A 27753-nucleotide genomic window follows, 5' to 3' on the forward strand; every position below is an offset into this window, starting at 1 on the left:
TCAAGAGTATTCTTATTAAGGCCTTTAGTAAATATATAGTTTTGATGGAAGCCCTTAAAAACAGATTTTGATAAGGGAATATGGTCTTGAAGAGGAATATGGCTTGGGGGTTGCAGATTCTGAACTGCATATTCATAACTAAGATCTGATAAGCTTCTTTTCTTGGATCTCATTTGGATTTGGGTGTATGGATATGAATAGGGTACCACAGATGTTCAACTCATTTTTTTCCTTTTTTTACAGTTTTGTCTATAGTTCCTTATTGCCTTCAGAAAAGCATAATACAGGGGTGTCTAACAGTTCAGCATTTCACAAGTCCCTGTAGTATGTCAAGTAAAATAAGCATATGTAGAATATTGGAAGTGTTGCTGTTTTTATTTGAATAGCATCAAAAAAGGGAAAGGTTTTTTCCCCTATTGAAATGGGAAAGTATTGGTATATAGAATTCTCAGTTTGCCATATAGTTATTGGGGATCTTCTGTATGCCTTTCTGTCAAACCACAGAAACACAAAGGCTGATCTTTGAACATGATTGCTTGAAGAGAGAAATAGAACCAGTGCATAAATAAAAGATTACAAAAGTTTCTCAGTGTAAAGACATAGGAAGAAAACATTTGAGATTAGACAAAGCAAACAGATCTAGAAATAAATCTGCCTGACAAAGGAAAGAACAATATGGGAAATAACCAATGCAAGAATATTTATTCTCACTGCATTTGGGAGCATCTGTAACATTTATTCAAAATAGCATTGATAGGGTGATTTGAAAATGGCCTTCTCCCAGTTTTAATTACTCAATAAATAATTGTGATTGTATTCCAAATGGAACAAGGGCATGGCCTGAAGACACAATATGCATCAATCTTGCTGAAGTGAAGGTCTGGATTGGATCAGTGTCTAGATAGGAAACCACTTGGGAATCCCATGTATTCTGCCTTGAATTACTTGGAAGAAAGGCATGAAATAATGGCACATGAAGCCTCTGAGAACCCCACCTTTCAAGGCCTCCTTGGTGATGAGCAGAAGGTGGTCATTCCCCCCCCCCCTTTGTAAAGTATACAAAGCTGAAGAAGGAAGTTGGAAAAGTGACTCTTTCTCACTTCAGTTCCATGTGCTTTTTAAGGCTCAGACTCATTTTGTGGGATTTTGTGAGAAGCAACCACAGCAGGCGACGCCCATTATCATTGCTCAAATGTCAGAACATGCCCATAGACCTAGAAAGGGTAACAACCCAACCCCCAAAATAAACAATGAATGTGTAAGGCATCAATGCCCGATGCAGAATATTTCATTGCCAGTGGTATATAATTCCCCACCCCATGGCAGGCCCAGGCCTCACACTCTCCTCACCTCACCAACTGAGATAGAAATAAAGGACACCACACATTCAAAATAGGATCAAATCAGACCACAACTTTATTGACTACAGATGAAGAGGTTTGGCATAGGAGGAGAAGCAGGTGCTGGGGCTGGTGCAGGCTGCGTTAAATATCCTGGGAGTGGACCTGAGGGAAGCCAAGGAGGGCCAGGCTCCAAGCTTGCCAGCCATTGGCCAATTTGCAGACAGGCTTGGATCTGAATTCCCAGCCGGCAGAGAGAGCTCAAAGATCCTTCCAGTTGACAGGGAAATCCCCAGCAGCCATGGCTCCTGGTTGGATCCGGGTGAAAGGAAGCATTGGTGGCCCACAATGCTGCCACACCAAAAGGGTAAGCAGACTTGTCCAGGCCTCTTCACTCTGCTGCTATGCCATCCTGGTGTGGTGAAGTGACATTTTAACTTCCCCTCCTCTTCTGCCCTGACTAGTAGGTGTGGTATTGGTTATGCTGGTCCATTAAGCCCCACCAGCGCTGACCCACCCATGAGGCAAGCTGAGGTAACTGCCTCTGGTGGCAGGATCCACAGGGGAAGTAGATCCCAAAGCAAAGCTGAGCAGAGATGTACTGTAGCTCTTCACTCACTCGTTCTTTCCTTGAAGGGAGGGAGGCACCATTTTTTGGTTCGCCTCAGGGATGCGGGTGGCGCTGTAGGTAAAAGCCTCAGCACCTAGGGCTTGCCGATCGAAAGGTCGGCGGTTCGAATCCCCGCGGTGGGGTGCGCTCCCGTTGCTCGGTCCCAGCGCCTGCCAACCTAGCAGTTCGAAAGCACCCCCAGGTGCAAGTAGATAAATAGGGACCGCTTACAGGCGGGAAGGTAAACGGCGTTTCCGTGTGCTGCGCTGGCTCGCCAGATGCAGCTTTGTCACGCTGGCCACATGACCCGGAAGTGTCTCCGGACAGCGCTGGCCCTCGGCCTCTTAAGTGAGATGGGCGCACAACCCTAGAGTCTGTCAAGACTGGCCCGTACGGGCAGGGGTACCTTTACCTTTACAGGTGCCAAAATGTCTTGTGCCATCCGTGAGCCCCACCTCTGCCAACCAGAGGCTTGGATTGCATCTTAACTTAAGAGATGGTGACATTTACTAAGTCACCCATTCTGCTCCCTGGGTGAGCACAGATGTAGGAAACCTGGGTTTCCAACATGGAAGCAGACTACTCTGTCTACTATATACGTTTAAGCTTTCATCTGGTTCTAATTACAGTTATCAGTGATGTGTGCATTATTATGTAGGAACATGGAATTATTTATTTGAATGGACATTTAAACTGGGGAATGGAAATATTCAGAAATAATAAGAACAGAATTAAATAGTTTTCTTGTCAACCTTCTAGCCAAAACAATTACAGTAGGGCAAGCCAATGAATATTAATGCTGATCTGTACATTAGAGGTTCCATATTTGTTTGGAAAAGGATAAGAGCATTGATGGATTTCTTATTAGACCACTTATGATGTGCCTAGTATTTTAATACGCATAAAAAGAGAAACAACAGATCAATAAATGATGTGAAACAGTTATGGCCACTGAGCAGCATCTCCCCAAAACACAAAATCTCTAGCAGAAGTTACGAGATTATCAATATGGCTTTATCCCTATTCTAGGGTGTAGCTATTTCTTTAGCTTAACAGTCTATCCATCATCTTGTCTCAAGAAACCTGGAGGTAATACAGTTGTTGTTTTGACTGGAAAGAGTCCCCCTCCCTCCTTTTGCCATAACTGGTCCATTGTGGCTTAGAGGGGTTTCTGTCTCTACAATAATTGTCAGATTTTGTATCATATTATGATGGGTTAGCTTCAGATCGCTGATATTTGCTTCATTTTTTTATTTTGCCCTCTGTGTGTATTTATGACATTCCACTTGTCACCTTTTTAAACTTGCATTTTGTGAGGTATTTTGGAGGAGGAGACAAATGGGACATGACAGAGGGAAGGGTAGAGATTTATGAAAGTATTTATTTAAGGTTTGGAAATTTCAGTGGGGGGAAAGAAAATAATTGTTTTTCTCCAATACAAAAGTGTGGTCTAAGGATGGTAATTTGGGTCTTACATATTCAACGAGCGTCTTTGTTCCTGTACATTCATTCACATGTAATGTTCAGGCCATGTACACAATAGTTCAACTGTGCAAATCAGCAGTGTGCACTCTTTCACACAAATATTTGTGTTCAGTGTGATGTGTGAACAAGCCTAATGTCACACACGTATGGGGAAAGGAATGTTCAGTGAGCTGACTGTGAACAAGGTGGAACTATCAAGATGAAACCGTTAGGATGGGACATACTGCCTCTAAAAAAATCAACAGAGATCCAAAAGTTCACACAACTACCGACATTTTTTTTATGGTTCTGCTGTTCTTTATGTTCCCTCAAATGCTGGGTCTAAGGATCAGGAGACTCTCCAGAGTGGCATTTGATGCATTAAGAAGAACTGTAGTGGAAAGGGAAATTAGCATATGCAAAGGGAGGTGGGGGTCAGTCTCAGCAATTTATGTGGCAGGAGATAAGCATACTTGGCAGTATTAATACAGCATTCATTTCAGCCAGCTGATTTATTCTATTCATATATAGGATTCTTGCTTTGTGACCTACTGTTGTTCTCATAATGCAGCATAGATTATGAAATGCCTACATGGGTAGCAGGGAAGATGCTGATACTGGGCCACCTGTGTGACTTTCCAGCAAATGTTTCTCTCCTTTTCTCATCTTTGTGAACAGCTTTCAAATGAAGCTTCATGGGAAGGGAGGGAAGACTATTTTTGTGTGTGACTCCCTTTCTGTCACCTGAGGAACTACAGAGCTGTCAGCCCCTGATAATCACCAGTAACCTGTGTTTATCTACATTACCTGGTCAATTTGAGAAAGGTCATTTTGGGTTTACTGCAAGCCATTTTTCATTTGGCTTTATTGTTTCAGCATTGATCTGAGTCACTCATTCCAGGCAGATCCTTGTTGCACAAGGTCTTCCCGGTCTACCTGTTCTTTATGTGTGAATAGAGCAGGGAAGATGGAGAACAAGGAAAAGAGGGGGTGTCCTTTACCTCCAGCAGCGAGTATATTTACTGGCGGCGAAATTGTTTGTACCCAGATGTACAAATCAAGATTTGCATGGTTTCTCTTTTCTTGATTGGAAGCATAGCAATCTAGGCCCTGCAGGAGCTTGCTCCATGATGACAGTAGGGCACAGAGCACATGGCAGAGTTTCAGAATGTATGCAAGATGCTCCTCTGGTCCTTTCTTGTAGAATGGAAGCACAGCCTGTTTTGGTGCTTTGCGCGGTACCCACCAACACACCTTCTGGGTGCAGCTTTCCTTTATGAATTCCATCAGATTGAGGAGGGGATAAGGATGAGGAGAGGCCAATGATGGACTCTTACCCCACATCTTAAGGGCCATCAGCATAGCCCTTTCTCTCTAGTGGTGAGACATGATTGTACTCACAAAACTTTATAATAAGGACTTCTATGACTTTTCAAAGGAAAGTGGGGCAAAGCTACAATGCACTTACTTATTTACAATGCACTTACAAAGCTACAATGCATTTACTAATACAGTGGTACCTCGGGTTACGAACTTAATTCGTTCCGGAGGTCCATTCTTAACCCGAAACCGTTCCTAACCTGAGGCGCACTTTCACTAATTGGGCCTCCCACTGCCGCTGCACCACCAGCGTGCGATTTCCGTTCTCATCCTGGGGCAAAGTTCTCAATCCAAGGTACTACTTCCGGGTTAGCGGAATTTGTAACCCGAAGCTTTTGTAACCCAAAGCGTTTGTAACCCAAGGTACCACTTAATAAGATGCTGCAGCTAAAAGGCATTGAACTGCTCCTTTAAGTTACATACATTGTGAGGTATTCTTAATTTTATGCTGGGTGGCCATCCCCCCCAACCTCAATTCAGATATTACAAAGCCAGAATTTATTGCATTAATCAGAGATAAGTAATACTTTCCAGATTTATTAGTACTGTTTTCTGCCTACAATATCTGCAGATGGTAGGAGAGAGATTAAGTGCTTTTTAGGCACTTCATTTTTTACTAAAAGTTTTGTGTTTGCATACACGTGGTAGTATATTGGTAAAGGTTTATTAAAGTCTGCTATGTGCTGAATATTGCATAACGATTGTCCATATTTCCACTATGAAATTAGCTGAATATTGTCTGCATTTGCCTATTGAAATTCTCAAATCAGGTTTTTACTTAAATCTGGGTGGTTGTTTATTGTTGTCAGATATTTACGGAGCATCTGTGAGTTAAGTGATGCAAACTTCAACATACAATTGGATCAGATCCACTTTCTGTTCTGCATCACCCACTGTGATCAATAATGTTGGAAAATATAAGCAGTATAGTATATGCTTCAGTGTGTATATACAGCCCCTAGTTAACGACTGTGGACTAATACTGGTCAAACCGGTGATAGTTTTGTTTATGTATTTATTTTATTTATGTAATTATTACATTTATATACCACCTTTTATCTTCCAAGGACCTCAAGGTGGTGTACATGTTTCTCCTCTTTCCCATTTCACCCCCACAACAACCCTGTGAGGTAGGTTAATCTAAGAGATGGTGGCTGGCCGAAAGCTACCCAGTAAGCTTCATGACTGAGTGGGGAGATCTGAGCCAGAGGTAATAAAATATCTGTGCCACAGTTGATATCACGCCATTCTCCATGGAACTAACACAGCCAAAAAGGCAAACAAAAACTATGTGAGAAGCTGTCTCATTACTCCTTTTTTTATACCTGCAGTACCAGACAGTGACCACTGTAGGTGAGGTTTATATACATCTCTAATGGCAGAAAACTACAAAATGTGATTCTTGGGCTTAAATGTACCTGTGTGGAAAAAGAAAACACTATTTTTCACTTTGTTGTGCCGTACACCTAACAAGAAAAACTCCATATGCTGTAATATGGAGTACTTAAATCCATCACTCCAATGATTTATGGTATCTCTTAGGTAATTATTTTATTATGCTTTCCTCTAGTTAGAGGTGTATAGCAGAGCAATGCCCAGCAATCTTTTATTCAGTCCGGTAGTTTTAAATGGCAGTAAATAAATTCTTCTGCATTTTGCATAGTTACCAATATCAGCTGTCAATTCTCTGTTCTGGCAATAAATTGTTCCTGAGAAATCACAGTGGTAACAGATCTAAGCTGATCAGCATTGTCTAGGCACAAAACAAAATATCACGCCTCTATGGAACCAAATCCATTTTTGTTTTGTGAATAAACAGTACGCATACACTTTGCACTCCCTCAATTTATGAATCGTTAACACAAACAGCAGATATTGACAAATTATCCACAGTAAATAGAAGTATGTGACAGGAAGTTTTAGATGGAATAAATATGGTTCTTTAAGCCACTCATATTTTACTGCTAAAAATAGTTTGCTTAAAAATATATACAGTAACTGACGAACCATTATAAATGTACAATGTCGAGGCAGAATGGTTTTAAATAAAAATCAGCTATGGGTTATTTTTAGCTCATTAGTTCAAAAAATTTGAGAGCCACAAGCCTTGAATTTGGACATTATTAAAGTATGTTAATTTTTAAAACAAAACTGGGATCCACTTCTGTACACATTATATTAAAGGGGAAACCTAATGTAAATTGTATTACTCTGTTTTTGCTTATTAAGTGCCTACACTCATCATGAATTAATTTATTTTTCTCCAGCGGATTCTATTTAAATAGATTTATGCACTTTTCATTTTTAGAGGAATTCACAAGGGCCAAGGCCTGTCCCCTCTCACGGGGTGGACCGCTAGCTGGGCAGGTAAGCTCTTTGGTATAGCTACCATGCCTTAGGGTGTCAGACGTGAGCTGCTCTACTCAGAAATCAGGGGCTTCCAGACCCACAAACCTGTTTCAATAGGGGGAAATGTAGCATATCCAACCTGCCTCCAAGTAAAGCTATACATAGGAGGAAAATGGTGCTTCCATTACTGAGCATGTACTTGGTATCAGCAATATGCAAAGGTACAGCAATTTTGTGGTCCCTGTCCAGCCATCTTACAATTGATTGGCAAATGATTTGGGTTTAGTTTGCAATGCATTAAATAAATCAGCAACCTATGTGGGGCAGAGGCATATTTTAAACTGGGTCAAGAAGACTTGCAGTCTTTGAATTTTTAGTTTAACACAAGTATGTTTAAAATTCATCCAGCAGAAGACAACAGGTCTGGAAAGTCAAAGTTTAAATCATGGAGAGTCTGTTGATCAAAGCTTTGCAGGTGCTGTCCATATTTTATACCTATCCATTTTGGTATTTGTACAGCTCAATGGTAGAGCATCTGCTTGCATGCAGAAGATCCCTGGTTCCATTCGCAGCATCTGGAGTTAGGCCTGGGAGAGACTCCAGCCTGACACCCTGCAGAACCATTGCCCATCCAGTGTAGACAATCTCTTGAGTGCAATATGCAAGACTTCTAGTTGTTCCACACGTCTCTTTCATCAGACTGAGTGATCTTATGAATAGTGGTGGTAGTTCAGAGAGGTAACTATGGGCTTATCCACACTTACTTTTCTTCTGTGCTTTCCAGGCATGGTCCAAGTTTTAAAGTTCCGTGTCTGAGTGCCCCCCTCCCCCCTCCAGTTTTCTCCATGAAAACCCACTCTTTAAAGCTTAATCAGAAGAAACGGCAATCCACAGAAAACCCAAATTGACGTTTGCTCCGATTGAGTGCGAAAGAGTGATTTTTTTTTTGCAGGGAAAGCTCCAGGGTAAAAAGTGCAGACCTGAGCCTAGAAAGAGTGGGGCAAAAGGTAAGTGTGGATAGCTTTATAACGTGTAGCACATTTTACAAGGGCTGAAAGCACTTCACATCCTTGCAACAGTCTTCAAAGTAGTTCTAATAATATTTCTGCTTGGGGTCTTCCTCGAGGCATCTGGCTGCCCATGCTGAGAACAGGCTCGTGGACTGGATGGGCCTTTGGCCTGACTCAGCAGGGCCATTCTTACAGTGTTCAAAAGAACAGTCCTCCCAATGCAGGGAAATAAAGAAATACTGGGCTGGTTCAGACAAAAAGCTGAATCATACTCTAGCGTTATGAGAATGAGCCTAGAGAAGCCTCAGACTCATCTGCTTCTTTTCTCCCTCTCTGGTGCAGCTAAAAAAAAAGGCCATGTGAATGTTTATTCTGTTTTAGACTAATCACAGCTTGCTGTTTCTTTGAACCCAACAAACAGTGGTCAAGCTTAACTACAATTTGTTGTAAGAATCCCATGATCCTGGATCGTTGGCCATACTGGCTGGGGCTGAAGGGAGTTGGAGTCCAACAACATCTGTCAGGCAGGCTGAAAAGAAGCTGGTTTGTTTCAACAAAGTATAGTTAAGGTTAACCACAGTTTTGTTCTGTTTTTGCTGCAGACGTCATGCTAAACTCTGGTTAATCTAAAATGGAAGATGAAGCTTCCAATTTCTTTCACGTGGCCATATGGCAGGAGGTTCATACCCATCAACTGTCCCAAATTTAGCAGGACACTCCCAGATTTACAGAAACCATCCTGACTCTTGATTTGATCCGGGAATGTCATGCTTTTGCCCTCCAGTGTCACAGCCACTGATCTCAGGGAGGAGGATGAACTGGCACTTGTTCCAAGCCTCTCCATGGCAGCTGGCTGGAGCAGAGAGGATTTCACAGCACACTCCGAGGCTGGGACTCCCCTAGGCGGCAGTGACTGCGACCCCACTGCAGCTCAAGCACAGTCCCCTCCCTCTTTCCTCTCACCCACTCGCTGCATGCTTCCTCATGCACATGGGTGTGCAGGCAGAGCAGTCATGGGAGGGGTGAAGGGAAAGGAGGGACCTAGTGTGTGTGTGCGCTCGCACACACATGTGCTCCCACTCCGAGGTGATAGCAGCAGCTGTGGCAAGCTGGGCAAAGCTCACTTCTAGACAAGTCGAGTCAGAAACTGCCTTCCCCTCCTCCTGGAGTGTGCGAGCTCCTTGACAATGCTTTCTTGGCTGCATCTGTTGTCATGATCATCAGACCCAAGTGGTGGAAGGGGCTGTGTTAGGTGCTGAGCGAGAATTGCAGGAAGGGCTGCATGTTGTTTTCTTTCCCTCTACCACCTCCAGTTTAAGTGTGAGAGTTTGGTTTCTAAGTTGTTCTTCTTTGTGAGTGGAGGCATCGGTGGCTCAGCTTTTGGTCACGCAGGTCTGGGTGGGAACAATAGAAGCCTGGGAAATGCTGAATTGTGGGTGGGCGGGTGCTTCTGAATCCTGGGGATTGCTTTGCAGCCCAAGCTATCTCTGTACCCTCACTGAATGTGTTTCCATCTCTCCACCCTTGTTGCATGCCGCTGCGTTGCTCCCCTCAGCTCTCTGTGTAAGGGGATGGCAGTGGCTTAGGTGGAAAGCAGCTGAGGTGTCAAGAAGGGAGAGGAGAGTGGTGGCAGGAATCCTAGTGCTGCTCCAGAAAAACAGTCAGATTGAGTCCTTACTGACCAACACCTCCTGTTGTGGTTTTGTTTTCAATGGGGGGGCTGTTCTGTCATCATTCCCCCATTCTCTTGCTCTCATAGGTTTGGTGTAGGGAAGTAATAAGTGGGGCCCCCCACTCCTTTCCCACACATACCTTCTGTCAGATGTTGCTCTTGGATCCTCTACCTCTAGCCTGCATGGAGGAATGTTTTCTGCCTCCCTTCCCCTTCCCCTCAACACGCTCCAACCTGACTTAATAACAACAGCGCAATGAAGAGTGTTTAAGTTCTTGTTACATTGGGGGGTGGAGAGGCTCTGTCTTTCCTCATCCCTTCAGGTTGTGACTAAGCAAAATCATAAATAATGAGCACCCCAATTTTAATTGGCAGCATGTTGGAGGGTATGGAGCATGGGTAGGCAAACTAAGGTCTGGGGGACGGATCTGGCCCAATCGCCTTCTAAATCTGGCATGTTTTTACATTAGTAGAATGTGTCCTTTTATTTAAAATGCACCTCTGGGTTATTTGTGGGGCATAGGTATTCATTCATTCCCCCCCCAAAAAAATAGTCTGGCCCCCACAAGGTCTGAGGGACAGTAGAGTGGCCCCCTGCTGAAAAAGTTTGCTGACCCCTGGTATGGAGTCTTAGAATGCTAACTATGGCTTAGCAGTTTGTGTGTACCAGGCCAAGGGCATGTCTAAGGCTGTCTATTCAAATCTCACTGCACTGAGATTTGAACTGGGAGGACATTTCGACTATCATTTCACACTCACAGGGTGGGATTGAACTAATGAGTAGAAATCCTGAATAATGACCACCACCACCACCCCAGTCCTCCCCCTGCATATACACTCTTGCAGCCAAAATTGACAATTGGGGAGAACTCCAAGTATAGCACCCAGAGGGAATATAGGGGTTTCGTTCCATCTGGTAAGCTGAAATGTTTGCCTGAGGGACCCCTTTGCTTTAGTGCAACATTGATTCCACCCACAGAAAATATAACGCCGCCCCCTGCCTCTCTGTAGCATTATTCCTGGCCGTTGGGATAACCCAACAGATACTCTTCAACAGCTGTTGAAGGGTGGTTGGAATATGTTTTCCTCTTTTTTTAGTATTTTGCTATCATACTGAGGAATTCCCCAGGGAGAATTACATGTGGGAATACATAACCTGAGAGTTCCTTTTTAATTGGAATGTATTCAGAAGCAGGAGTGAACAGTGACCTGCTTGGACATGTTTATCCTTTCAGTTCAGTTAGTTTAGCAAAGCACAGGATGAATCAAAGTGACTATCAGAATTGCCCTGTTTTCTTCATCCTTCATATTAATAATTTGGGTTTTGGGGGTTTTCACTCAGGAGAATATCCTACTGATTTTTATTATTTATTTATTTACTTATTTGCTGGAGCAGAATATGGAAGGAGGAAAAACAGAAAGAAAAAGCAGATTCTCATTTTTACTGCAGCGATCTGCAGCTTAAAATTAAGGCCCATCCTGCCATCTAGTGATGAAAAATATATATATATATATATATATATATATATATATATATATATATATATATATATACACACACACACACACACACACACCAGGCAGTTGTGGGTGTGACTAAAACACCTATTGAGAGGAAATTTAGAAAAACAACGTGAAGTAGCAGCAAATGATGCTGAACGCTCAGTGCTGTTTCACTTGGTGTGACAGAACTGTGCTAGGAAATATGGAAAAAAGGAATAATGCATTAAAAAGTGTCAAGCTTCCTGGGTCTTAAAATGAAGCTTATCTATAGAAGCAAAGCACCTTTGCTGGTTTCAGTATTAATCGTCTAATACAGCTCTTCATACTGATTATTTGCAGATCTCTCCAGACAGGCAATTTTGCATTTTGGCTTGGGAAATTTTCATATGTGCTGGTATGGGCACCCATATCAAGGAGGCAGCAATAATTTTTATACAGATTTTTATCTCCCCACCCCACCCCTGGCAATCACACCAACTAGGTGTATCACAGCACAACAGTGTTTTGGCTGAAACCAGGAGTGATGCGGAGCCCTGAAACTTATCCACAATCCAGAGAAGTACATAAATACATCCATGGGGAATCCCCATTCTTCTCCCTCAACCCTTGTGCCATTTTCAATGTGCTTTTGGGGAAATTTGATATATTTTGTATATGGCACCTCAGTGCTAAACCTGTTGGCCATGATCCAGCTCCAGTCATATGTAACTAGTAGTACATGTAATCTCAAGAAGCTCTGGAAGAGCACATTAGTGGGCCAGCCCATTTAGTTTCATCGTGACGTTGTACCAATAGGGGAACCTTTGAACTTTTATTTTCAGCACTACAGCATAGCACTACAAAGCTGTGTTCATTAAGCAGTTTTCATCAACCTAGTGCCCTCCAGATGCTTTGGGCTGCATCTTCAATCAGCCCCAAACAGCCCAGTGAATTCTTACCTACAGACTGGAGATTCAGCAGCCTGGCATTCACTGTTACTGTTTACATTATTTTTTTTAATGGTGCATTAAAATCCAGGAGGAGCCCTATGGTTGCATGCCTTCTCTCCAACACATGCATATTACAATATAGGCATTACACCTCAGTGCATCTTTAGACTGTGATTGTATGCCCACTGCCTTACCTATAAAGTCACTGGAGATCAAATATGGATTAAGTCAATGTGTGTGGTCTATTATGAAATTCTGTAAGCGCAGGGTATTTCTTGTTGCTATATATATTGTTTGGGTAAATAATCTCCCCTCAGGTGTGCACACATTTTCCCATATCATTGGTAGCACTACATTGCTGGGTACCAAACTGTAATCCTACTCAGCTGCTATCCCATGACATGAAGACATTTGTTACCATTTAGAAGCCATATTGGGTTGAGTTCTGCCTTGCTCTCTGGCCCCTGTGTGACAAAGTCCTCAGAGGTGGTTTTGGGGCAACACAACCAATTTCCATGCACAGAGCACAAAGCTGTAGGGGCATCTTCCTGCCTAGTAAGCTCTTGCTTCAGGAAGGAGGTGTAAGGGCTCTGACAGGGTCCCTGAGTCCTCCTCTCTCCTTTTCAAAGCCTTATTAGTGCTTGCCCAGCTTTGGGAAGGAGATGGGAGGGCTCTAGGACCCTGCCAGAGTTCCCACACCTCCTCCCCAAAGCCTAGCGCCTCACTTACCCTGATTTGAGAAGGCAGTATGAGGGCTGGGTAGGGGCATCGAATTTTGGCCTTGCACAGGACGCCACATTGCCAATGTCCACCCCTGAATATCTGAACCTCCTATTAGTTCTATTATTCATGCTGTCCAGTGCAATAAAGCTAGATAATCACCTAATATATTGAATTTGCAATCCTATGAACACATATGAGAGAGCAAGTTCCATTTAACTTAGTAGGACCTGTATGGACTGTGCTGTTGGAAGATCTACTATCTTTGGCGTTTGTTCAGAATATCTAAACAAGAACTTTTAAAGGTGAGGAAAATGAGCAGAAATAACAATGTCTTTCATCCAAAGTGAAGGGGATCAGGCACAGAGGGATAGGCAAGAAAGGAAGCAGTGACAACAGGGGTAGTGATAAGGAGAAAGATGGATGCCACCCACAGAGCAGGGAACCACTGAGACCATTGTTCTCAGGGGCCCTTCAGTAGCCTGGATCCAGCACAAGCTGATGGGTCTCAAATGGGTTGAACTCTCACACTTGTTTATTAATTGGAACGTATATATATTTAACCCCATAGTTACAGTATCTGTTTAATTCCAACTTTTAACTATAACTCCCAGTGAACTTTCTAATAATTGTAGTAATGCTACTACTAGTAGTAATGATAATTTTAAAAAACATTGTTTCTATACCAGGAAATGCAAACCATCGAGTAAAATTAAGATTAAATTTAGCATGGGGGGGAATGGGTTGAATATTAAACAAATAGTTTTAGAATTCATGTAAAATATATCATAAAATTCACAAATTTATTTTATTAATTAGGTTTTTAAAATAAATATTCTCCATAGGATACAAAATGTGCAGCTATTCTTAGCATGGATAATTATTACTAAAGGTAAAGGTAAAGGTAAAGGTACCCCTGCCCGTATAGGCCAGTCTTGACAGACTCTAGGGTTGTGCGCCCATCTCACTCAAGAGGCCGGGGGCCAGCGCTGTCCGCAGACACTTCCGGGTCACGTGGCCAGCGTGACGAAGCTGCATCTGGCGAGCCAGCGCAGCACACGGAAATGCCGTTTACCTTCCCGCCAGTAAGCGGTCCCTATTTATCTACTTGCACCCGGGGGTGCTTTCGAACTGCTAGGTTGGCAGGCGCTGGGACCGAGCAACGGGAGCGCACCCCGCCGCGGGGATTCGAACCGCCGACCTTTCGATCGGCAAGCCCTAGGCGCTGAGGCTTTTACCCACAGCGCCACCCACCTCCCATAATTATTACTATTTAAATAAAAAATAAAATTGAACCATGAATATTTAGGGACTTGTACAATTTTGGAAAAATGAAAACCTTTCAAGTATTAGGAGAGAAAACTCAAAATGTCTTAGGAGTGTGGGGCCTGTCACTGGGTTTATAGCAAGCCCCCCGCTCACAGAAGGGTGTCATTTGTGAGCACTGGCACAGCAAGGTGTGAGTTATACGCACAACCACCACAATTTGACCACTGCAGCCTTTATGCAAACTATCTTTGCCTTGCATATAACCTTCACATTGAGACTCCAGATTTCATCCATCAATACACAGACAAATGGAACCTGACTGTGAGCCCAATAGTGACCACTCAGCTCTCACTCTCTTCCGAGGCATTTGCATGGAGGTTGTTATATATACAAAACGGCTCATAGAAAGGAGCAGGGCTTTCTTTCAGCCGGAACTTGCCGGAACTTAGTTCTGGCATATCTCAGGTGGGCCTCATTGCTGTTCCATGAGAACAGTGAATTCTGGCACCTCCTTTTCTAGAAAAATAGCACTGGGAAGGAGCTTGGAAAAGGGGCTGTTGCAATGTGGGATTTCACATTATTAAGGACTAATGATGTCTGCTACAGTGATCTCAACCAACACAGTGGCCTTGCTCACTCCTGAGGCACTTCCCACCATGAGTGTGATTGAGGCCTACTTGTGTGTGCTGTAGGGAACTCATCTGTACATCTTGAATTTGGCGCCCTGGTGCTTATTGTGATGGCTTACCTGCCTCTGTTACTGATATAAACACACTGTGATGATGCAGGGCTGTAGGTGTCCGGGCACCCAGTCATAAGCATTTATGTACAGGCATAGCAAATCTTAGGCTCAAGCTGTTAGAGGTTAAGTGATTTGCCAAAGGCAGTGAAGAAAATTATCAGCAGAGCTGGGTTTTATTTCAAGCAGCATCTCACGATTCCCACATGGGAGTTTTTAACATAGATTTTCCCCTATTAAAATCAAAGAGAGTTCTGTTTTAGAATCAACAGCAGGGGGGAAAAGCCTTGGGCCTTCCACACGCTTTGTTAATAACTATGAGAGTTTTCTGAAGCAATGAAAGTAACAGACACAGCTGCCATTGCATCCAGCTTATCACTGAGCATTTTATGGGCCACTTCATTATGTGACATTGTCTCTGTTCTCATGAAGATATGCTTACCAGTCCATCAGGCTGAATGATGAGCAGGGAAGGTATTGATCTCCACAGGAAACACTAGCTTCTGTCATAGAACAACAACACTTAACTCAGTGGTGGTAGTTCTCTGGTGTGGTTTGCACTGATTTAAAATATTCTGAGTAAAATGTCTCCAGTCTAAATAACTGATTTTTGTCCTGCAACTGATTTTTAGTATGTGTCAAAATACTGATATGTTTCTATTTCCTATTTAAACAAGCCTCTGGTTTAAAACTCTCTCCAGACACAGAATTAAGCCTAATTATAATTTTTTATCTAGCCTAGCAAACTAAGTTGATGTTAATTGCCATGGTCTGAAGTTTTACCAGTGCCCTCTCCAGGTGGTTTTTTAATTATTTTTGTTATTTTTTGACAAACATATTGCATGAGATAGTATGTAAATTTTTGAGAAATGTCTGCACACAAGCTTTCATAAACCTTTATTCTGTCTTTAGAATTTGGAATGATGGGAGATCATACAATTAAAAGTCAGCGACCTCGATCTGTTCATGAGAAAAGGGTCCCTCAGGAACAAGCTGATGCTGCTAAATTTATGGCACAAACTGGTAATACATTAGTTACATTTTTTCTACTTACTGTGTTTAATTTTAGAAAAGCCACTGCATGTCTCCATAATCTTTTGCTGCATATTTGTCAGTTTTCTAAGCTGATACTTTTTTTAAGCCATTTCTTCTTATTTTTATTTTTGCCACCAGTTAAAGTCCATAAATAAAGTAGCCGAAAATTAGACAGATTGTTTATAAACAAACAGTGTCAAATGTGAATACTGTTAAATTTGTCCTCCTTTAAATATAAAGCAATATCTTTTTAATATAATAATGATGTTGAATGTAAACATTTAAGGAAAAGCACACAAAACAACAACACAGCTTCTTAGAAGGAAATTAAGTGTAGCCCCTATTAAGGACACATATGCCTGTTTCATTAATAAGATGCCTAGATACTCACAGAGTAGTCTCGGGGCCATATCTGTGCCCCTGGGAGTGCCTTTCCTCTCCCCACACAAGGTGCCAATTAGCATGCACAATAATAATAAAGAGGTACTGATATATGGAGCCATGAGACTTGTTTGCACTTCTCCTGGGTGGGAGCAGAGTTGGCCCATTCCCTTGATTCCTCCTCAAAGTGACTGGATAGTTACTCAATGGGAAATCAGAAAACCAGAAGTAATATACTAAAGGAAAATAAAAGAACCTCAGTGTTCAACTTATAAGATGTTCTTTGTAATGCTCCTTTAACAAGGCCCTGATTATCCAATTCTGTTGACTTGAAAATAAAAACCTGCACTTACCGTACAAACCTGTATATGCTTACTCAGAAGTAAATATGAATGGGTGGAACAAAAAGTTCCACTACCTTATTCCCAGATGAGTGAGTGTTAGGCATTGAGTGCAGCTCTCATTGGTACTTCAAAGTGTACTAGTGCATTGCATCTCAGAAGGGGATCCCAGTCATTGTCTTAGGCTGTGCATACATATTTGCACATGGTTATATCTGGATCAGATGCCAGAAAGTTTGCTAAACCAGTTGAAGCACTTGAAAACTAGCAAATGAACCTGGCCAAATACATCAATTCAAATAAAAAGTTATGCACATTGATCACTAAATGGAATTATTTACTCATAGAAGCTACACTGAAAAAGAAAAGACCAGTGTTGTTTCAGCAAGCTCGGTGCCATTTTTCTTTTGAGTGAAGCTTTCTCTCCATAATTATTTATCAACTAGGATCACTATCCTTAAACCACTTACTCCACACTGTAGTGGGATTATTCAGGGGTAAATTACAGCTATTAGTACACATGCTTCTTTATCATTAGGCCACAAACGCCCAACCACTTATTCCATGTAATTCCATGAAATAAGTGTATGTGTGATGGAGTAAATTGTATTCAGAATGCAATCAAGGAATACATTGTACCTGTTATGACAGTGTTTTGTAAGATGTAGCAAAATCTAACATCTTAATATGGAGGCCTTCATTGTATCTAAGGAGTAGGTGATGCCTTATAAGCTTCTAAGCTCTAGCTATTGTGTGGTAGGTCATATGATAATCATATCGCCTCCCACCCTTGATATCCATTGCTGGGTAATTGATGTAATCAGTGATCCCTTGTGGGGTGACTGATTATAGAAGTTGCACAAGTTCAAGTTATCAAGTGATACCTTATAGTTATCACCCAAATAGCACAGTTTCTGAACTTACCATCCATTGATTGTGCTAAATGGCACACTGTGTTTCCTGAAATGTCTTGTTCTGTACAAGATATTAAGCATGAACCCACCAATCCCCTCACCCACATTTCCCCCCAACCATAGTGCTTATAGACCCACATTAGTAAATTAGCTATGATTCCATTATGGTGCATCCTGATTTTTCAAAGTATAGGTATAGCACGCCACTATACTTCTAGAGTAGGAACACTCAAAACATTCTAGCAAAATTAAGCAAAAGACTCTTATCATGAACATCACTATCTGGAAAACTTCACCTTTAAGGGGAGCTGCTTCAATATGGTAGAATCCTACACTGCGGGGGCATGACTGTGAATAATGTGGCCACATGGGCTGGGCTGACCATTTGCATATTTCCCCATGGAATTGACATGCTCTCTCACAGTGTACTGCTTCCATGGGAAAGACCCATGTGATCAGCCCCACACAAGTGGTTTTGTACTATTCACACGTGCCCATGCAATGAGGTATCATACCACCTTGAAACAGCTCCCATGTTTTACGGGTGTGTGTGTGTGTGTGTGTGTGTGTGTAAGGATGTTAACTGAACATGGGAACAAGAGGCTGTGACCTGATACAGCACCACAAACATCTGATATAAATCACTCTCAAAAGAGGCATACATAAGGGGGCTCTCTGGATCATACCTTGAAACCCAGTTATAATGCCTAGAAAATATAAGTATGATTCAGTCAAAGTTAAGCTCTGTTAAGTCCCACTGGTTTTAAGCTAAGGGTGCGCTTTAAAATCTTCAGAGGAAATCAAGGGGCATAAGAGGATTTAACTTTGGTTTAATCAGTGGCCCATGTACAGCTGTAAATTATACATAGAATTCCAAAAGATATTTAGTCACATATCTCTTCCAGCAGCACTGGACTTTATTGACAATTCCAGCAGGTTTATTATATCAGCTTCTTCTGACCCATGCGCTTTTAGTCTGCTTCTTAGTCCCAAAGAATTACCATAGAACTGTGCCATAGTCTGCTGTAGCTCCTCTTATATATATAGATATATATGCAGTTTTGCTTTAGCATATACTTCAGTGCACTTACTTTGGTCCTAGAAAACAGTACCCTCTATCCATTGTAAAAATATGAAGAGGTGATGATTATAAGGCAAATCCTCGCTTGAAAACGCTTGCATAATACCGAGGAAACAGTGGTCCAGTTTGCATGCTATGCTAAGCCAAACTATGGCTTGCTGAGAACAAACAAGTGTGTGGATATCCAGAGCAAAAATCACAGGCACTTCACATCTTCCTTGATCCTCATGTTGCAGTGCTACCTGGCACTAAACTATGTTTTGGATCAGTGCTGCATATAACTCCAAACTAATGGTTTGTGTAGCTCCTCTCCCAAACAATGAGATGTAACCAAGGTTTCCTCTTGGTTTACCACTTTTGATGTCTTGGGGAAGACAACCCATGAGGCTTCATGTAATGCTAAGCCAAACCATGGCTTACCTATTGGCAGTGCAGCAGCAACAGGACCAGGGGAGGAGTGAAGTGGCCACAATTTTTGCTCTGGGTACTCACAATTTTGCTCGTTCTTACCAAGCCATACTTTGGTTAAGTGTTATATGTAAGCTGGGCCATTCTGTAGCTTGCATACTGCAAAATAATTTATTTTACAAAATACTGTGCGCTTTTTTCAACATAGTTACTAATATCCATCTCTTACTCTTTTTTTCATCCTAGTTTTCTTTTCCTTTTCCTTTTTGGTACTGATCATTGCGTATGTGGTTCACTGTGCGGCTTTTCTTTTCTCTTGGTTAAATTAATGTTGTATCTCCTTCAGTAGAATCATTAGGATCTTCTAACATGCATCATAGATTTACCTGTACGCATTCAGAAATTAATAAGCCTGATAAAAAATGACTTTTGGATGTGGAATTCATTTGTTTCTGTGACTCAAGATTATTCCTGGTTTATTTTCTTTTTATGTAAAGACAAATTAATAAAAAAAGAGTCTAGAAATAAAATCCTGGTTGCGTGTCATGCCATACAATTATTTCTGCAAAATGGTCGAAATTGTTCAGAATAATGGATTTGTTCTCTCCTTGAACTCGTCCTTGCCCCCTGCCAAAAAAACACACAAAAAAAATTACTAAAAATTGGGGGGGGGGGTTGGAATGTGTGTGTGCTAGGGAGTGGCAGATTGTGTGTGTCTGATAGCAGGCAATACAACATGTCCAAACATTTCGGGGTGAAATTATGCTGCATTCATGTGCTCATTTATCACTCTGATGCTCACACAGAACTTTTGCCCTTGCAGACTGTCCCCTTCACTTCACTAGAACATGGAGAGCTAGTTTTGTACATGCATCATTTGCCCCCTTCCATTGAAAGGCGCAGGGAAACCTTTGTAGGATGAGGAGATCTGTATATAAGCAGTGAAACAAATCTGTATAAGCATATCTAAAGACAAGATGACATGATCTCTGCTCCTGCAGAGATGTGGATTAATTTTGGCTTATTGTAAAACTGTCATCGTCTTGCATCTCCATGCATCTTATTTCTCTTTCAAAGTATGATCAGCAGGATGGAGGTGGGTGGGAAATACGTTGCCGAGTCATGACTAAACTAGGCAGCTGAGTGCATGGTGAAGGAAGGAGACGGTTATCATATATCACAGCAAGCACACAGCTTATTGCAAGCAGGGCATCGTGGTCATTGGTCCTAACAGCACAAGACTGCAGCATGACTGTCTGTTCCTTTCCAACCACAAGTTGTGCATTCCTCCAGATTGTCCTCTCTTTAGGCATAATGGATTGCAGAATTATAATGCAGGTAAGTGTTAAATGGATTCATGAGCTGCTCCAGTCAATAACTCATGCTTTTGCAACCCTTTTAAAATTAATTTTTAATATTTATTTATGGCCTAAATCACCCTTAGTGCTTTGAGGGAAAGTAACAATGCTTTAAGGACCGAGCCCATGAGAAAGTAAAACCATACTGCTACGTAAAACATCCCTTGTATCCTAATTTAGTACAAGGCATTAAATGTCAATTCAGAGGTCTCTGGCCCACACCTACATGCCTGCAAGCAGATTTTCCCATCCTCTTTCAAAGGAAGCAAAGAGAATTCAAAATCCTTGTTCGTGTTGGAGTTTCATTTGCATGTTGTTCCCAGACTCTCGAGGAACCATTGTAGCAAGACGAGGCACTTGTCTGGCAAGATTGTGTAGAGTTGAGGGAATGGAGCAAAGCAAGGAAAAGGTATTTAAAACAACATCATCTCCCATTCATTTCAGTCGACATGAAGCATAGGCAGTGGTTCAGCCTATAGAAAAAATTGAACCCCATGCACATCGGTGGAGCGTGCATATGCCCACCCCATTCTGCCCCCATTTTCAGGCCACTTCCAGGTCAGCAGTGACAAGTGTGTGTTTGATCAGATATCAGTCAGAGACACGTAAAATGGTCACTGCCTGTGTTGGAATTAGTTACATAAATATTCACTTGTTTGCAGCTTAAATGTGCATATAGAAATTTGAGATAAATTACTACATTTAGATTTGTCCGTAGGGTAATCAGATGCAAAGGAGGACAAAGGTCCAAGGCGTTTGATACTTGTGATAGGGAAAGAGAAAGAGATTTGATTCAGTTTGCATTTATAGGCGCACTTCACAATTTCCAAAACAATGAGCAACCAAAATGCAGCCATTCTTCAAAATTCACACTTGTCTGAATTTTGCAATGCAGTTCTCCAGCCAACTAATGTGTATGTATAACATATACCCAAACTGTGCATAAAAATAGTGAAAATAACATAAAAGCACATTATATTGGTGTAAAATGCTTTGCAAAAACATGTATGTCAGGCAAAATTCCATACATATGTGTTCATTAGGAGAAGTTTGCTGATGAATTTTCATTATGCTTTTTTAAACTGATGCAGAAGCTGAACTTCAATGTAGAACTGGGAGAAACCAAAATTGACAGGTTCTCCCATCCCTACTTATGAGGAAGAAATTGAGGTTAGGTGAAGCTTGCTTTGAACATTTGTCCTCCTCTGCATTTCAGACAACCTGCTCAGCAGTGCTTGTCACTGCCGATAATCAAAAAATGCAATACCCAGTCATAATACATGTGTTCTGTCTTTTGATTATCAAATCACAGAGACCCACACAACACTGAAAATGAAAATTTCTTACTTACTTACTTCGCCAAACCTTTATTAGGCATTACAAATATAGGCCATCATAAAACATCCATATATAATTTTGAAAAAAACATATACAAAAACAACCATGTAAAATATGTCATAATGAGGATTTTCATTGGAATTTATTCCCACTAAATAGTGCCATTCACCACTCTAAGAGATACTATTGTCAATTTCAATAATAATGAAAATTTCAATAATAAGGAAGTACTATTAAGAATAAGAAAACACTATTATTACTGAATATTTAGATTTTAACGCTAGTACACTGTCAGTAGGTCATTGTGGGATAAATGATCATTTGCATTCAGTGTATAGATTTAATTTACATAATGAGGAACAAATTGAGCACAGCTTTGACTATGGGTTCCATTTTGGCCTTTCCTTTAAGCAACCTTGACAAAAGCAAAAGCAAATGTCAGGCATGTAGGAAATTAAATAAAATTTAAAAGCCTTACTTAGGAGTTTACAAGACTGTTACTGCAGCAAGATCTTTACCATGTTTTAAACAGGTCCCAGAGTATTGAATCCAGAGGAAGTTGGCCATGCTTTAGTCCCATTGAAATAAATGGGAGAAGTCTGTCATGGATAATTTGTCATGACCTATTCTAATTATGATTTTTTAAGTGCTCCATTGATTTCAATTGATGGCTTAAATAAAATCTTAATGCTTTAAACTTGATTGTAAGTCACCTACAGAATGTTTTGTGTTAGGCAACTAGCTAACTAAACATGACTGATTTCCTCTGGATCCAAACTTTAGTCAGTATTATTAGGGCTGCAAGACAAATATCCCTTTCATATACTTTATGTATATAGGGTGGGTTAAGTAAATACGCTCAAGGCCTTCCATTTCACAGAGGAAGTGAGAATATTATTGTTGTTGTTACTATTATTATTATTTGCTTATTTATTTATTTATTTATCCCCTACATTTTTCCCAGACAGGACTCAAGGCGGCTTACATATAAAAATGAGAACTACTAAATACATAGGAAAAACCCAGCAACCATTAAAAAAAAAAACCAAAGGAAAACTATATACATACATAAAATCTATTAAAGCAAATGAGTCTTATGTTCCCTGTAACCAAATGGTCAGCAATCTGGCTGCAGCTCTTTGAGCCATTTTAGGTTTCGGAGCACATTTCAAAAGCAGCACCACATAGAGTGCAGTAATCCAAATGGGATGCAACTAAGATGTGTGCCGTTGCAGCCAAATCAGACATCTCAAGGACTAGGTGCAGCTGATGCACTAGCTTCAACTGTACAAATGCAGAAACCTGAGCATCCATGCTCAGGGTTGAGTCCAGGAGCACACCTAAACTGTCAGCCTGTATCTGTGTTAGCCCATCCAGCACAGCCTGAATCCCTATTCCCTGTGCTGCCTTCCAACTGACCAAGAGCACCTCTGTTTTGTCCGGATTAAGTTTTAATTTGTTCCCCCTTAATTAATTTGGAATGTGGGAAATCAGTATTTTTGTAACAGAGGCAATAAGAAAAATCGAACTTGTTCTTCCCAGTGTTTATCTAGTGCTTTGTGTAACTGTAAGAAGAAGAAGCCATTCTTTATTCAGAAAGCACAAACTAGGGTGAAGAAGTTTCATACTTTAAACTTTTGGAGCTTTTTCCAGTAGAAAAAGAAATGATAGATTAAAAAAGAAAAGCACATTACAACCTTCAAGTTTTTTTATTTAAAAAATGGAGGGTGGTTGGGGTTTTTTGCTGTCATCCCTCCACTTTCATTTTGATGTGATAATTATAATTCATGTGCATTCATTTGTTCTTCTGTCATCTAAAATAGATTTCTCTGTTGGTGTAGGGTCCAGAGAGCAGTGCAATTTCTAGAACAATGAAAGGCAGCGGACTAAAATGGTGAATGCCAGTAAAACCAGATCCCAGTTTCTTTGTTTTTAATGCCACATATTACATGACTCTTTTCTTTTTCAAGTGTTTATTTTTGACTCTGCTGCATATTTTTCCATAGGTGCTTTATTTTAGTGAATCTTTTATTTTAAATATAAAGTATCATTCTTATTATTTTCTAAATGATGCTTGCATGCCATTATTATTATTATTATTTTACTACAAATCTATATTAATACTCATTGCTGTATTCATGTTTGTTTATTGTCTTGGATACAGGTGAATCTGGTGTGGAAGAGTGGGCCCAGTGGAGTACATGTTCAGTTACTTGTGGTCAAGGGTCGCAGGTGCGAACCAGAACTTGTGTATCACCTTACGGGACACACTGCAGCGGCCCTTTAAGAGAATCAAGGGTTTGCAATAACACTGCCCTCTGTCCAGGTAGTGTTAGCAGCCAATCAATGAAATTGTGGATGTTATTGAACTGTTTTAATGCTAAGCACTTGAAACGCTAACTCTTTAAAGATTGTAACCAACTCACTGGGACTTTAATTTAGGACAAATGACTGCGATTATTAGTCATCTCTTAAAACTTTGTGGTGTATTCATGCTTTTGGAACTGCCAACCAGCTTTGAGAGCATATTTTCGAGTTCCAGCTTTTTAAAGCAAAAGCCTCTGCTATCACTCTTGGGGGTAATAGCCCTGTAATATTTTGCATTACCTTATCGGTTTACATGACCACAACGTTAATCCAAAGCTGAGGTAATTGAACATGAAAAAGACAGCTGGGCAACGAAAGGTTCTTGCCTCGCCTCTGCTTTGAATTGAGCTAGTCAAAATGGTCTTTTCCACCTCCAAATTCTGGAGGCAAGCAAGTTGTGTGAAGCCTTTTGCCAGATTCTATGACAACAGAGAATTCAGTGGGATGAGGGGAAGATGTTGCCTGTTATCCCCCATTTGTGGATTTGGTTTCAGGCAATTTAGGCTGCATTCACAATGCAGTTTGTTCCATTTTGAGAAAGTTTACCTAACTGTTAGTTTCCATATAGTATTTGAGCTTTCACACAACAGAAAAGCAATTTCTGGAACTATAGTGGAGCACAGTGGAACTTTAGTAGAATACAGCGCAGGCTTAACATTCATTTCCATATTATTTACAAACGAATTTTATTTTTTTTATCTGAAATCAAATAACATGGAAGCAAACTCCAAACCCTATATTCCCCTATAGTTCCAAAATAGGCTTTTACATCATGTGAAAGATCAAGTATAATGAAGAACTTAACAATTAGGGGAAAGTCATGTAAATGGAACAAGCTTCCATGTGAACACAGCCTTATAGGTTGCACCTCTGTTTTGGTTTCTTTAGACTATCCCATCTCCCCCACCCCAAAACATTCACATGTACAATCAGGGGTTTGCAGTGATCAGTAGTCTTATCATTACTACATTTCCACTTTAACAGTATAGTCTCATATTAAAAAAATAGCATCATTGAGTTCAATGGAGTGTGTAGTGGATCACACACCCTAAAAGCAGTAGAGGATACTAGTGAATTCTTTGTGATATTAACTCTGGCAACATCAAATAGTAATGTCTGCTAGCATTTCTTTCCTCAGGAAGAAGTCTCAAGGAATCCAGAGGCTCATTCTCTAGACATACCCACAACTTTTCTGCCCGGCTCTCACACAGCATATGAGAATGGCTAGATTTGCTCATGAGGGTAGAAAAATAGGGCTGGTGCAGATATAGCACTGACTCAAACCTGACCATGGCTAAGAAATGAGAAGTCACACTGGGTTGCCATATGTCCTCTTTTTTTCAGAACACGTCCACTTTTTCATGGGTATGTAAAATGAGAGTCGCCATAGTGATCCGTAGTTAAATGCAGACATTGGCAAATGTGTCCCTTTTTTGCTCTTCTAAATATGGCAACCCTATCATCTCATTTCCTCCACTCTCTAAAGGCAATTATCCCTTCTCCCTTACCATGTTTAGAGGAAGTGTTGACATCGAGCTTCACCACAGTTAATGCTAACCAGGGTGAGGATTGACCTTAACTTTTGCATAATGTTGCACTGAAATCCTGGTTAAACAGGAACTTTGGTTTGAGTTACTTATGGTTAAGTGAGTGAAGGAACTTGATCGTTGTGGTGGGACAGGGAGGGCAATATGTTCCCAACACTGGCTCCTGATCTCTTAATTATCGCCTTCCAAAAGAAAACATGCCTGAAGCTGAGCATAAATTTCTATCCCAAAGTGAAAGGCACTAGTTAAAGTAGAATATATTATCTAAGTAAGCAATTAGCTTTCATGAGAATGACTATCCATAGCTGATGGTATTACTTAGGGATGTGTTCCATATGTCTACAGATATATCACTGAATCAGAAAACTGAAGAGGGGAAGATGAATCCTAAGAACTTCAGTTTTCATTTTTAAGTGCTGCTGTTTGTGGATGAAAATTTAAATATATATAAATAGCAATTATCCAGCCAGAAAACAAGAGGAAGTTGGGGGCTTCACAATAATAGAAAAATGCTATTTTTATTCCTCACACATTTTTCTTTTTTTTATCTCCATCACTTTCTTGTCCCTGTTCACTTATCTTTTATCCGTGCCAGATACTTTTATCCCAATCTTGATACTGCAATCATTGGCAAAACATTCAAGATGACTAAGTCAGAGTTTTAACTTTACACCGCTTCCATTTATGTATAACAGAACACAAAATGCTTATTTCCTTTGCATAGAATTTGGATTCCATTTTAACAAAAAATTCACACACCTTGTTTCAGCTGAACCCTTCAGATATAATTGCAGAAGGGTTGGACCAGCATTTGTGGGTGCAGTGGGTAGAAAAGGCAAGCCTATACTGTTTTACATCAGGAGCATGTGATCCTTGATAGAGCTGGTGGAACCCTTCTTGGAATTGGCAATTGTCAACATGCTTTGATAAATGCAAACATATTTTGATAAACAGGAGTTTTCATATCTGAACGTAGTTCGAGGCATAATAATGGAGATAATTTAAGCCACTTGGTATCTGATTCAGTACTTGATAACCAGAAGTTCTGGTCATGTCATCAAGGAAAAGATAAAAATATTAAACCTGCATGGATCCCTGGTTGACCTCTGTTACACATTTTGGATATAATGTGTCTTTGGTGGATGCCAATGGAGAGAATAGCATTCAAAAATTGCTCATTATCATGATTATATGAATTAGACTCTACTAGAAATATATCAGTTATATATTATATCAAATGTGCGTATGCCAGGTGGTTCCAGGGTAGGCAGGCATAGTCCTGGCATTTCTCCACATGTTGACTTGACATCCTTCCCCTTTACTTGAACAGGGCTAACTCCTCACCCCACTTGTGATGCTTCCTCTGAAAAAACTACATACATACAAAGCCCCATTGATAGCAGACAAGCAAAACTTGCTCTAGGCATTTCGTTCATTAATATTTTACTGGAGATGAAATAATTTATAAAGGAATTTAGCCTCTTCATGTCTTAGGCTTTGACAGTGTTTGCAAATAACCTGCTATTATTGGTGTGCCTGTTCCATTTTAAAATAGATAGATATGGGTTGAAAGAGGTAAACAAAAAGGAAAAGGGTGTTTATGAGTATCTTCTTCATTGCAATTAGTATAGACATTGGACACAATCCAAAGTATTGTAGGCATACTTAGGCTTAGTTCTCACTGAGGTGCTAAAACTCAGCCTGGACTTTATAGAATAAACTGCAGGTGGTGGCAGCTCACATGATTTTGTGAATATATCACTGCACCTAGAAAAATGTCATGTCAAGGAGAGGCAACTAGGCTGGCACCCTTATCCCTGGCACCTACTTTTCCTTGTAGATGGATACAGGGGTATAGATTTCTGAGCTCTCCTCTGCACTTGGAAGGAACATAATCCATATGCAGATTTATCACCTGAATGAGAACTGAGTAATAATGTCCCATTGAAACTGTGCTTGTGTGTGTGTTTGCCTGCACACAGCTATAGAAAGGAATTC

General features: G+C 40.8%; 1 protein-coding gene across 5 annotated transcripts in view; it reads left to right on the plus strand.

Moving 5' to 3' along the window:
* The window catches only part of ADGRB3 (adhesion G protein-coupled receptor B3), a 453891-nt gene that overhangs the window by 138507 nt on the left and 287631 nt on the right, over positions 1 to 27753 (plus strand). For 4 of the 5 annotated variants that reach the window (XM_053381170.1, XM_053381167.1, XM_053381166.1 and 1 more), the window contains exons 3-4: positions 15898 to 16008; positions 24006 to 24167. In XM_053381170.1, coding sequence (XP_053237145.1) covers positions 15898 to 16008; positions 24006 to 24167 — 273 coding nt within the window. The remainder of the gene's footprint in view (positions 1 to 15897; positions 16009 to 24005; positions 24168 to 27753) is intronic. The other variant, XM_053381168.1, reaches the window with a different exon arrangement.

Source organism: Podarcis raffonei, chromosome 3, assembly GCF_027172205.1.
Source record: "Podarcis raffonei isolate rPodRaf1 chromosome 3, rPodRaf1.pri, whole genome shotgun sequence".
Lineage (NCBI taxonomy): Eukaryota > Metazoa > Chordata > Lepidosauria > Squamata > Lacertidae > Podarcis > Podarcis raffonei.